Raw genomic sequence first — 13,081 nt, 5'->3', positions numbered from 1 at the left:
AGGCTGCAGGAATCCGACAACCTCATGGTGTTCTCACTAGATCGACCCGCAAAGCGTAAATTTCGCCAAAAGGGATAAATCGACGTCGTTCACATGTTGAACAAACTTAGACTCAGAAAACTTCAATCAGTTGGATTTTACCTTTAGAGCGTCATGCTCTCGGATATGCTGCTGCTGCTGTGCAACGTTAGTTCACTTACTAACATACAGATCACTTTCCTAAGCTGAAACCTTCAAATATTGAAACACTTAACATGCCTCAGCATTTGTGTTAAGAGATTAACACTGTGGCAGGTCTCCCATTTCTTATTTCAACAATCCTCATAAAAAGGCATGCAAGTATAACATATTCTATATACAAGAGTGTGACTTCTTAATCTTCAGCACTCCCATTACAGACTTCAGTTCTGTGTGCAGGAAAACCTGTTGTATCAGAATTGGAACATGTTTCCTCTGGAGGAAAGGAGGTGATGGTGTGGGCTGATTTATCTGTGTGTGTGTGTAAACGGGGGGGAAATGTCGGCTCTGCTTTTACTTTACCTTATTTCCTCTTTTCTATCTGCGAGGCGTGTTGCAGGGAGGAGGGAGAGGACCTTATCTTTGCAGCTTTTCATGCCACAGTGATCCCGAGTAATCTAATTCAGCCTTCCCTTTTCTCGCTTGTGTGCTTCTCACACATTGGGACATGCAGATTGTAAAAACTTTAAGCATGTGACGGCGTGTGTGTGTGTGGGTGAGAGGGAAAGTGGGTAACGAAAAAGGAGGACCGAGGGAGATGGACAGAGTTAATGAGTCCTGAATGTGTCTTCATGTATTGGTATTTTTGTGTGAGCGTGTTACGTGCTGAACCAGGAGATGCTGTGCACCTCTGGAAGCTGTTTGTGAACGAAAAGAAAAAAAACCACACACACACACAGGAGGAAATGTGAAACAACTGCATGTCACCAAGTCTAACGTTGGAAAACATGCAAGTGCATCTCGATAGAATGAAAATATGAAAGAATGGGAAACAAAACATAAATGTTAAATTCCCAACGCATTTGTTTTTGTCATTTCCATGAAAATGTACAATATTACAGTCGCCACTAAAGAAAAGCATTTCAGTGTTATGTAATGGCTTTTTAATGACTTGCACAATTATGGGGAAGGGTGCTGAATTGACAGCTGTCCTGTAAACACTAACACCCTTCACAAAAGACACCATTCAGTGCTTAAAAAAAAACAAAAAAAGCCTGGGAGTGAGAGCTCAGTCCAAGTATATCAATGGGAAGTTGAGTGGGAGGCAAGTTCAGTTGTACAGCACAATTCACACACAGCACAATCCACACTGCTTTCCAAAAAAATTGAGGAAAAAGTTTAAAATGATAGAAACCTTCAAGGCTTTGCTTATTTCTCGAATTGTCAAATGCTGCACTATTTTACGTGAGGTGTGCTCCAGTAAAACAGTCTAAGATGAAGGTTGTTCTTTCCTCAAGAGGTATCTTTATGTTTTGTAAGAGAAGCAGAAGCTAAGTTTAAAGATAAAGTTGGGCACATGTTATTTGTTGTTTTTGGTGACAGGCGTTTGTTTTGGCTTTGCCCTGAAGTCTCTCTTGCATCAACTCACCTTACGGATTTCAAACAATCCTCCAACTTTCTGAGTTTTGTCCTGGCTTTTGAGTTTGCCAACAAGGCAAACTGCTTCATTCCCACATAATCCACTGACCGCCATCCTTATAGTTTGGCACCCGAGTTTCCAGTTGGACAATACTCTGAAGTAGGTTGGTTAAGATGTTAAGAAGATCTTCTGCAAAGCAGAGCAACCTCATGCTGCTACTCTGCTTATTCCTTCCCAAGCAGAAGGAAAAGGTTGCATCAGCAAAAAGGACAAGAGAATCATGAAGCAGAGTCTATTTTAGAGTTTGAGGGAAATTTACATTTGAACCATCGTCACTGATGGAGGGAGACATGCCATCTGATGGTTGCAGTACGCCATGTTTTACCTAGTCTAAAGTCAGCAGAGTCATCTATCAGAAAATGTTGGAGCTTCCTCCTACTGATGACCTTTGTGGACATGCTGATTTCATTTTCAAACAGAACTTGGCACGGCCTACACAGAAGTATCAATATCTGGTTTGTTGACCATTCTATCATTGTGCTTCCATTGCCATTTGCAGATATACACCATATGGACCTGCTGTCATCTGAACAAATACCCTGCTTCATCATAAACAACCAATCAGAGCCAGGAGGAGGGACTTAGAGTCAGTCACTCTCTGCTATGCTACAGCTAGTTCACAACCACAAAGCCTGTCATGAATGCTCAGGCTAGTTAGCATTGTAACCGATTACAGCACACAAACAGCTTTCCTGGAACGGTAAGTTGTGTCTCCACCATTAGCACATTTTGCAGCGCATTCACGAGGATAATTGACAGCACTAGGACCTTCCCCTTGGCTCTGATTGGTTGTTTTTGACAGAGAGTGGTGCATTTCTTCAGATGGATATGATAGCTCTTGCAGAAGGTGGAGGAGCACAAGCCTTCCATAGATTATCTGTCTCAATTTGCACTACCATGACTTATTGATAACTTTAATAAACATGTAAAAATAAAAATAAAAATGTATATATAAAACACCACAGCAGTTTCACTGATTGGCTGATTGGATCCACACCCTGCTTATTGTGTAATTGAATCGAATCACTGAAATAACTAATCTTTATGAACATATTCTAATTGCCTGAAATGTTCTTGTAAAAATAATTTAAAAACAACTGCAGAGCAGAGTATCAGATTATGTTCTGTGGTCAAAAATCTTTTTCAGTAAAGGGAACAGTACAGGTCCCTACTGGCTTATAGAAGAAAGTGCACACACACACACACGAATACACACAGGAATATCATCATTACCTCCTATTTGCCATCTAAGTAATCCTGTCTAACTGATTTAGCCAAGTTCAGGAAATAATGGTAATGTTGGTTTCATTGAGATGGATTGTTGCTGCTACGATTAAAAAAAAGTCATATGATTTATGGCGAGCAATAAAAAATAGCTCACTGTGTAAAATGAGCAGAACCATCACCTTGAGAAAGAATGACTGAGCATGTTCTGTCTTAAAAATATATATATTTTTTTTTTCACTCATTTGGGCTCCACACAACTGCAAATTAACAATACAAACACAAAAATAAGTGCAAAAACCTTTGGTTTTTGTTTTCCGTTTTACTGTTGTCGAATAAAGCCTTTTGAAAAAAATCACACACAATCGTCTATGCGGGTTTTTGTCATTTTAAAAGTGTGGGAGCGACTCTATGTTCCTGGAGCACCCAAAGCAGGGTGTTACGTCAGTGACATGAAAAGGATGCGAGAAAAGGAAGTCGGATAATACGGGAGCGTTAAAGACGGCGCTGCAATTATCCGGAGAATGGATCAGTGGGTGAGGATGCCTCGTGTTCCTCTAAATCCAGGAACAGCCGCCCACAGGCATCAATCATCCGCGTAGCTACGGGCTATACTTGGAGAATGGGAATAACGCAACAGTCGGGTCTCTATCCTACACATCAGAGGTCGCAAAATAAAAATAATTACAATCTTTTTTCTTTTAATTTTTAGTAATCAGCACTGTTGTAACACAGTGCCTCTATTTTATTCTTTTTGTCAACACAGCTGATGTTTCTTGCAGCTCACCTGTACGCTGCTGTTCTGCGTCAGAGGCAGCGCTCTCTGGGATGCACAACAAAGCTGCAGAAATGCATGAAGGGAGATCCGTGTGAACTTTGACAAGAGTGAATCTTACACAGCAGGCTCTCTGGGCCTTGCCGAGAAAGATACACAGCTCCAGGCTTCCCCCTCAGGTCAAAACCAGATCCAATCTGAGGCCTGTGGTAAGCTACACTGCTCTCGTTTCCTCGCCTGATCCTAAATGCACGCCACGGGGCTCCGGCCTGCAGGATATCACCACCTCTACCTTCCCAGTGCAAACAGCAGAGGTCTGAGAGGTGAAGACTGTATGTATGTGTGTGAAAGTTGTATGTATTTTAATGTGGTTTATAAGGCACATCAGCACAAAGTGGTAAAGCGGAAGCAAAAACTTGGTTTTCAAAGTGACTTTCCCCTTACACTGCAATACCTTAAATAGAATCCAGTTTAGTCAATTGATCAACTAAATGGAAAATTAGCTCCATCTGTGAGTGAAAAACAATCGTGGCATGAGACGGATGTTCCTTGAAAGCACCAGAAGTCGGGATATTGTCCGGGTTATTCTTTTATAACCTAATTCCGCGTCAGTCATTTCCTTAATCCTATTCCTGAGCTTCCAGGTGTGTTTCTTATGTTGTTTGAGGATAAACTGCACAAATACTTACTTTATTTCTTAATTGAAGTATGTGAACAAAACTACAACAAAGTGTGAGCTAGTAGTATTGCAGTTATTTTTAACATATGTAAATTCATTGCATAATTTTAATTTCATTGGTATTTGTTTTGAAACAATACCGTGTCCCGAATATGTCATTCTGTTTAATTTATCCCCCATTGGTAGTTAGTTTAGTTTTTCTTTCCTGTTATGAAAACCCATGAGCGCAGGATCCATGCATAAATTTGTGCTTGAAACTACTTAAATGCTCGATTTTACATGCAGAGCAAGAAGAGAGGAGCCATGTATTTTGATGCTCCACTGAGCTGGATGAAACATCACTCACCATGGCCAGAGGCACAATGCCTGCCAGTTCCTCCTGCGCCAGGCGAATCTCTGTCTCGACCTCTTTTGTGATGGTGCGACTGGCCGGGTACTCCACTTGCCAGGCCATCCAGCGGCTGCCTGTCGGCTGTGGGAAGCTTTCCATTTTCAGATCCACCTGGAGAACCCTCTGAGCTCCCAACTCAGATCTATAATTACATATAAACAAAAAAAAAAAACAAGACATCAGTGAAGGTTGAAACATGGCTGGGTGAGAAATAACTCTCAGTGCTTGCCTAAAGTGTTCATAGCCATTGAACTTTTTCACACGTTCTCACATATTATGCAGATGATTCAAAGTTATCTTAGGGCAACGCAGCCCTGTGTTATGTGCAACACAGGGCAGCACATAATTGTGAAGTGGATGGAAAGGTTTGTGTGGTTTTCAGCACCTTTTATGAATGACAATCTTAAAAATGTGACATTAATGCTTTCTTGAACCACATGTTGATGTGACTGCATCAAATATTTTAGGGTATGTCTTTAAACTTTGAACATCTGCAAACAGAACTTTGTCTCAAATTCTCTAGGAGATTAATGTGAACCAGCAACTCTTAAATTCTGGCCAAGATTCTCCCTTGGATTTAGGCCTGGACTTTTTCTAGGCTATTAAAACACATGCATATTATTTGATCTAAATCATATTATTACACTTTTCTGTATAGTGATGCCCTGCTAAAAGGTGAATCCCCAAACCAGTCTGAGTGTTGTTTGGTCTCCACCAGGTTTTTTTCAATGAGGTAATACGTGATCGTCCTGCTGAAGAAAAGTATGACGCTGCCACCACCATGTGTCAAATTCAAATTGTCAAAGCATTTTTAATTTATGCCAAAAAGCTCAATTTGGTTTTAGATCTCTATAGGTCCTCTAGAGTAACTGTGGGCCTCTTGGTGCTCTTGCCCAGTTTTCCATTGTCTGATAATGTGTGACGTCTGAAGGCAGCTTATTTGGGGGCTTACTGCATGACACACTTTTCAGTGCACTATTTTATATTGGCCTATGTATAACAACAAAATCACAGTTAAACACATTTAAGTTCGTGGTTGTAATGTAAATAAAGGTTAAAAAATTGACATGAATACTTTCTGAATCTAAGGTTTCTGTGTGACTGTGAACTCATTCTGGTCGTTTTGTGACCTTAGGATGACCAGTGTTAAAAAGTCTGAAGTTAAACAGGAAGTCATCTAAAACCATTCCATTTATTTCACCTCAGTTTATAAGATCTGTAAAAAGAAGCAGCAGTTTAATGACCGAGGTTTTTTTCCCTGGGAGAGTTTAAAGAAACGTTTCGCTGCACATCAACCCCCGCTAAGGTGTTGATGGTTAGGTTTGTCACCGGCGCCCTTGTTTGCTCTGGAGGACCGTAAATACACGACGAGCTTTGGCATGATCCGCAGCAGCTCTGAATTAAGTCAGACGAATGGAGAGCGTTGCTAATAAAAATTTCCCATGGCACCATAAGTCTCTGGTTCTCACAGTTTAAATATACAACCGGAGGCAGGAAAAGGTCAGCATTTCACAGGAGCCAGAGGAGATGCGAAATGGCAAGAGATCGGTTAGCCGCGTCCCGTGTGTCAAATGGCAGGAACTCCTCGCCAATAAATTTCACACGCGCTCTCTGTGGTACCCTGGTGCAAAACGCTGTCATGTAATTTGGTGAGAAGAGACAGACGGGGAGAGATGCATAAATCCACGCAGCAAGCAATTTGTGTGGAGAAAATGTTCTTTGTGCATATGTGGAGTGAAAAATACTGTAAATATCCAGGCATTACGTCTAACACCTTTAAAGGCAAATTCGATTATAGCAAAAACAAAAAGGTGCAACCTTTTGGAACGACATCTCAAGCAAATGTATAACATCATAAATTATAAATCGGGTCCTTAAAGCAGTAAAACAATAAATAATAGAAATACTCTATCTGCTGCTCTTATACTCACATAGGACACTCTTCCAACGTTCACTTTTGCACTGAGAGAATGAAGGAATTGTTGCATAGCGGAGCACAACAACCCAATTTTCACATCCAGCAGAGGTGTATATAAATAATTAAGGTGACAACCAAATAACTTGTGTCACATTTCATAACGTTGCACCAATCATCGTGGCGAGCCGTTGAGGGCGCAGCACGACAGCACCGCCTTACATAACTGTCCCACAATGCTGTGGACGGGGGACAGATGCTAATCTCTGTTTGTAGACCAGAGGAGCCACAAGGTTCATGTGGAAAAAAACACAACGAAAAAAAAAAAAACCCAAAGTAAAACCAACAAACAAAAACAATGTTAACAGGTAATGCGCTAAAGAGCCAGAAATAAACCACTGAATATGTGGCAGACATCAAGTGTCACACAGAGCCACTGTCAGTCATTAGCACAAATGGCCTACTTTCCCCAGAACAGGCAGGTTGCCTTGGCAAAAAGAGAGGAAAAATAAAAATCACAACAGAGTTGCCAGGTTTGCTTAAAATGTACTTAGACAGCAAAGAGTTAATTTCCCTTTTGCAATGTTTTTTTTCTACATTTTATCATCCTAGAACATGCAGAGTAATTATGAAGAGGAAAGAAAATGATATATGCTATTAAACATTTTTAATATAAAAATCTGCAAGGCAATATGCGCCTTTCATATTCAGGCCTCTGTACTCTGATATATGTACACAAAATCCAGTGACTAAGAATGAGACCAACAGGTAACTTTTTGTGTTGTACTCATCACCATGGGTACACCACAATTCAATGTGGTGATCCCTTTTTTTACTGCAGAGAGGAGAAGGCTGATTGAAATTAATGCATGGAAATAAATATAGAGTAAGCCTGAAATGAAATGAATGAAAAGTGGTTCTAAAACGTTTTGGGTGAAAACAAATGCACACTTTGCAGGTGCTTTTGCAAAAACCAGTTTCCTTCCACTGTCCTTCTGAACTCCTCTGGGTTGCGCACAACAGCGATAAAACGATACGTGACAAGTGTGAAAGAAAGGTCAAGGGGTCAAACCGACAACCTTGTAAGTTTCAGAGATTGAGGGGAAGACTGAAAATAGTAGAATTGTGTTCGCAATGTTTTCTCTTACTTTGATGATTTTAGCAGTCGTAGTGAGCGTTTGTCTTGAAAACTTTTGCTAAAAGTATTAATATGAAAGATTAATGTCCTTAGTGTGTGTGCTGAATTTACTGAGAGCTGACATAAAATGTATTTTCACGCAAAAAATTCAATTTCATACTGCCAAACAAGATGCAAAGTTTGAGGAGAGAAATGAGATTTTTTTTCTCATGAGAAATTAAACTCAAGGACAGAAAAGATTGCATACAGTTAGTTATGTGCAAAGGCTTCACATCTAGGCATATTCAAACTTCAGTTTACAAATGTAAACATTATATGAAACTAGAAATCAGAAAATCAAAGAAAACTGTGAAATGAATGTCGAAGGAAACTTTAACACATTACCGTATTTATTAGTCAGAAATCTTTAATCACCGCAGAGGAAGGATTGGATGACTAAGGAACAGATGTGCAGCTTTACTATAAAGCATTAATGCAGAAACACAGTCTGAGTAGCAGAGTCACAGCAATTAAAGTTTACAAGTGACCTTATCACAGGACAAAACCAATATTTGCAAGTCATCATCTGGACAAGTCAACATCAGTCTACAGAGAACTGCTCTGAGTGTGTGAACATAGGCGTAAATCCCAAAAGGGTCGGGGAGGGACCAGACCCCCCACCCAATCTTGGAAAAGTCTAGAATTGTCCCCCCCCCCCCCCCGTCAAAAAAAAAAATCATTGAATAAACGTTTGCATTTAAATTATATCAATATGAAAAGGGGAAAGACACAAAAAAGGAAGTAAATCTGCCAGTTATCTCATAAAAAAATAAGAATAAATTTTTAGGACCCCCCTACCATTATGAGAACAATGGTTCAGTCCAAAGTGTAGGAGGAGCAGCTAGCTGTTAGCTGTGTCTCTGTATCACAAATTAAAACCCCTCCAGTAAGTAAATACTTACAGAAAAAGACATGCAAACCTTTTATTTACTTTCACTGCTCAGTGGAAAGAAACACATTAACAATACAAATCAGACTGCAGTTTGTTATTTTGGCTGAATCACGATAAGCTGCCTTATTAGCAAAACTGCTACACTGCTTCCATAGACTTAAGCTTTTTTGTCAAAGGGAGCAAACATCTCATTCATATTTAACTCTTTAACTTTTACGTTATTTAGAAAAGTTTGAAACTGGAGGGAGGCGCTCAGCAAGTGGACCCAGCTCAGAGTGTGGGAGCCGAGAACAGATAGAAAAAACTAAAAATGATGTCTTCAACGTAGAGCCTTTAAACCCACAGAATAAAATTTGAATATTTTTCTATATAAACCCTGGTGCTTTAAATGTTAGGTTTAAGTTATAATACCCCCCAGAAATTCATTTCTATCTACCTGCTGTTTCTCCGTCACCCAGGACATGACAAAACTAAAAAAGGCTTAAAAATAAAGCAACTTAAGCAATAATTTAAATAGGCCATAACTTGTATTGGGAGCCATTACAATAAATCAATGTTTATGAGGTATTTTTTACTCATTAAAGCTTTTGTATTTAGAACCTTAAATTTTTGTAAAGGTGTAGCAGAGATTAGATCAGTAGGACTGAACAAAACTCGTATCTAAGCAACATTAGGATTTTAGTTTTACTTTTCTGCAGGCTGCTTACTGAGAATAAAACATGTTTGATGTGCATTACTAGTCATTTTTGGTCCTGCAGCTTGAATGTGGCTTTTTAAACCACATTTTACGTTACATTTCACTGTAACTTTGCCAACCCCCCCAAAAATTGCTCTTAATAAATGTTCCTGTTTATGATCCCCCACTAATGAGATGAGATTTACGCTCCTGCGTGTGAAGGTAAACCAAGTCACCACGTCTGAAGAACGTAATAGTCAAAATAGGAATCTAGTCAAGTAAGTATGCAGATGGACTTCCATCTGCATACTTACTTGAAGTATTTAGACTTAATATGGTGAGGAGGTTCAATGTTACAGAAGGACGCAGGATTAATTAATATAAAGAAAGTCAAGAGCATTTCAAAACGTACAGTGAGTTACAGGATAAAAACCTTGGCAGAGCCTCACTGTCTGGTCAACATCGTCATAAATATTGTGAAAGGCACTGGGAACAGATTTAAAAACAGGGTGTCCTTGTATGAGGAAATCCAAAATATTAATACCTTGGATGCCTAAGGCTCGCTCTGTCTATCTGTCTGTCTGTCTGTCATTTATATGTCAACAGAAATTTATTGTAAATGGTTCTTTATGATTTGATATAAAAGTAATAAAATATACTCAAAAGTTTTACATAATAGTTCTGGTTAAATGCTACCCAGCAGGATTTAAAATTAGAAATATGCTGATCAAAGTTTTACAGAAGATTTCTAGCCTGTTTTTGTAAAAGCAGATTTTAATCTATTTCAATTTGTCTTCTAAATATTTTCTTATTGTCTTTGTGTGCTGCGTTTTCATGATATGTTTGAGGGCAGCAGAGCGATGTCACTAAATGTCAGAGGGTTTTGGATTTTTTTTTAAACAGCTTTCTGTGTTCACTCGGAATATTTTTGTCTGACATTAAAATGTGTTTGATGATGTGAAAGATTTAGGTGTGACAGAAAAAGCAAAAGCAGAATAAATCTTTAATGGCGTAAATACCTTTCACTGCACCGTTTTTCAAGTCCGCAGTCCTAAATCGGAGGAGACAAGTTTTCCTTTGCAGAAGCCCCGACCAAAGAGAACATCACACATGAACCAGAAGGAGCCGTGAGGGATTTAAAGTGGAGCTGAGTGTCTGCAGCTAGATTTTAGATTTTGCAACCAGGACAGATTAGAATCATCCATCCATTTTCATTTGTTCACTCCAGATCAGGCCCATCATTTCAGTGTATCCCTTTAAAAAACAGCTGATAAAAATCAAACCACAATAAACACTACAGAGAAAGTTTCAAGAAAACTGTCCATGATAACAACATTGGATGTTTTTGCCCCCCTGGAAAGTGTCATATAATGAACTGAGACTGAAATGTTGGTGCCAGCTGGGATGTGACGCCACCTCACACCCTCTGACATCAACCTGAAGACGCTAGTGTGTGGTCTTGGGTCAAAGTTTCCTTCTCAAGTTTGTAGTAATAATCACATGACCCTCTGCTCATGCCACTGTCACTTTCAGCACTGGGCCAGATTCAATTAACAACAAAAGGCTCGGCCTGTGGTGGTGTGACATACAGCTGGCCCAAGCTTCAAAACATTTACGTTAGCTCCAGTTTGACAACATCTGAAGCCTGACATATGACCAGAGGGAAGCCAGAGGTAGGCGGGAAAGACTCAGTAGATTCGAGGCCCTGAGGTTAAGAGCAGCTGGCCCTTCTGGCTTCAGAGACCAGACAGGAGAGGGAATCGGACTTGACAAGGTACTTCCGGAGACGCTGACAACGGAATCACTCAGAATAGCAAAGAGTGCTGAGAAGATGCTGTTTAGGCATGGTGAGGATACCTATTAATCACCATGACACCAGCAGCGACATACTGAAACATATGGGAATACCTTAGCATCATAATGCGATGGGCGGAGATGCCTTATGAAGCTATTTATACATCAAAATGACAATGTGATGTCTTAAAAGAAAAATGTAGCCATGGCGACACATGACAGCTTCCCACGCCACCACTGCTAGTAGCCCTGAAGATGAAATGAAATGGGCAACAGGAAGTGTAAACTGCACTGGTTAACTGGGTTCTGGTATTGGTACGATACTTTCTAATTATTGCTCCCAGGGCCAATCCTCCAGGCTGCTGAAACAAGCAGTGAGACTCCAACAGTCCTCGTATAATGTGCCGCAGTAGACAGCTCTAAACAGCTCGACGGCGAGCAAGCTGACAACCGGCATATCCAACCGACTGAGAGAACGGATGGGTGTTTTCTGTGTGCTTTGGTCTTGCTGCCCAGTTGTGGAGCTCTAATGCGAGACAATTCTGCCTGTAAACACAGGTTGACAATTATCAGGGGTTTTGCTTCATGTCGACATCCAGCCTGTGGGACACGGTGATACCTGAAGCGAGTGTTGCGTTTCTGTACCTGTTCATTTAAGTTATAGATTTATATCGTTTTAGATTGTTAGGGCTGAAATGAGATGTTCATGTTAAAACATCACAAACTTCTCATCAAAACGTGGTTCATGGAGCGAAATCCACACACTGTCAGGCCGTCACTTTGTCTGTTGCGATAAGTGTGATGAAGGTGGGAGCGTTAAGCTTGACACCCTGATGTATCTATTTTGAGACTCTTACTGTAAAGTGAGAAGAAGTTCTGGTGTCTTGTTGTGTTGACAGAATCAGTTAGGAATACCAAGGTACACAGAGATCTTTAAAACCACTAAAATGTTCTCCTGTTCCTCTGATTCAGCGTCTTTTTCGTAAGACGCCACAGGAAGAGGTGAAGTTGTCTCCAGCAGTTTGGACAACAGTCTTCCTGAGCTCTGTTATATGTTTCGATGGGCTGCTGGTCACTTGCAAGTCATTCCATTGCTGATTGCTGAGACAGAGTGGTCTGTGTGGAAAGGCATGGCATTAAAATTGATGGAGTGCCCCCTCTCACTCTCATTAAGGCGGCATTCTTATGAAGCCAGTCAGGAAAGTACTAGAAGCATGTTTCTAGAGCTGCTGACTGAGCAGATAGCCTAGCAGGATAGGAAAATGACACATCTAGATCTGTTAGTACTTTTAATTAAAACATAAAACTACATTTATTGTATTTTTTCTCTAAAGTCAGGATCAAATTGTGGTGCATCTGTTTGATTTAAAAAAAATGGTAACCGTGAGAATATCATACTGGTCCAGACATACAGACATAATGGAGACGGATGGTTGACCCAGCTGTCACAGCATTGAAGAAGTCTAAAATATTTGGTAACACTTTATTTGAAGGGGTGTGCATAAGACAGGCATAATATTGTCATAAACATGACACCTGTTATGAACATGAAGGAGTCGTTGTGAATGTCTTTCGGTAAATAATGACACTTTTAGTGCAACGTTGACAGTTTTAATGCACTTTTAATGTAAGTTTTGTTACAACTTTGCATTAAAAGTGTCATTATTTACAGAAAAATGCAAAGTTGACGATTTTAATGGACTTTTAGTACAAATTTGCACTAAAAAAAATCATTATTTACCAAATGACACTTCATGACAACAGTCGTAGACATTCATGAAGACTCCTTCATGTTGATGACAGTGTCATGTCAATCTCATGCACACCGCTACAAAAAAAGTGTTACCCAATATTCCTATACTGTTTGTGTGGGAGCGTTGTGGCTATTATTTAGGGAAAAT

At 39.9% G+C, this 13,081-nt stretch overlaps 1 protein-coding gene across 1 annotated transcript in view; it reads right to left on the bottom strand.

Moving 5' to 3' along the window:
• The window catches only part of tmem132c (transmembrane protein 132C), a 164,009-nt gene that overhangs the window by 40,858 nt on the left and 110,070 nt on the right, over positions 1-13,081 (bottom strand). The window contains exon 4 of the mRNA XM_023343006.1: positions 4,682-4,868. Within this exon, the coding sequence (XP_023198774.1) occupies positions 4,682-4,868 (187 nt within the window). The remainder of the gene's footprint in view (positions 1-4,681; positions 4,869-13,081) is intronic.

The sequence above is a fragment of the Xiphophorus maculatus genome, chromosome 12 (genome assembly GCF_002775205.1).
Source record: "Xiphophorus maculatus strain JP 163 A chromosome 12, X_maculatus-5.0-male, whole genome shotgun sequence".
Taxonomy (NCBI): domain Eukaryota; kingdom Metazoa; phylum Chordata; class Actinopteri; order Cyprinodontiformes; family Poeciliidae; genus Xiphophorus; species Xiphophorus maculatus.
Note: the sequence above shows the minus strand (reverse complement) of the source record. Positions and strands in the feature narration are given on the sequence as shown.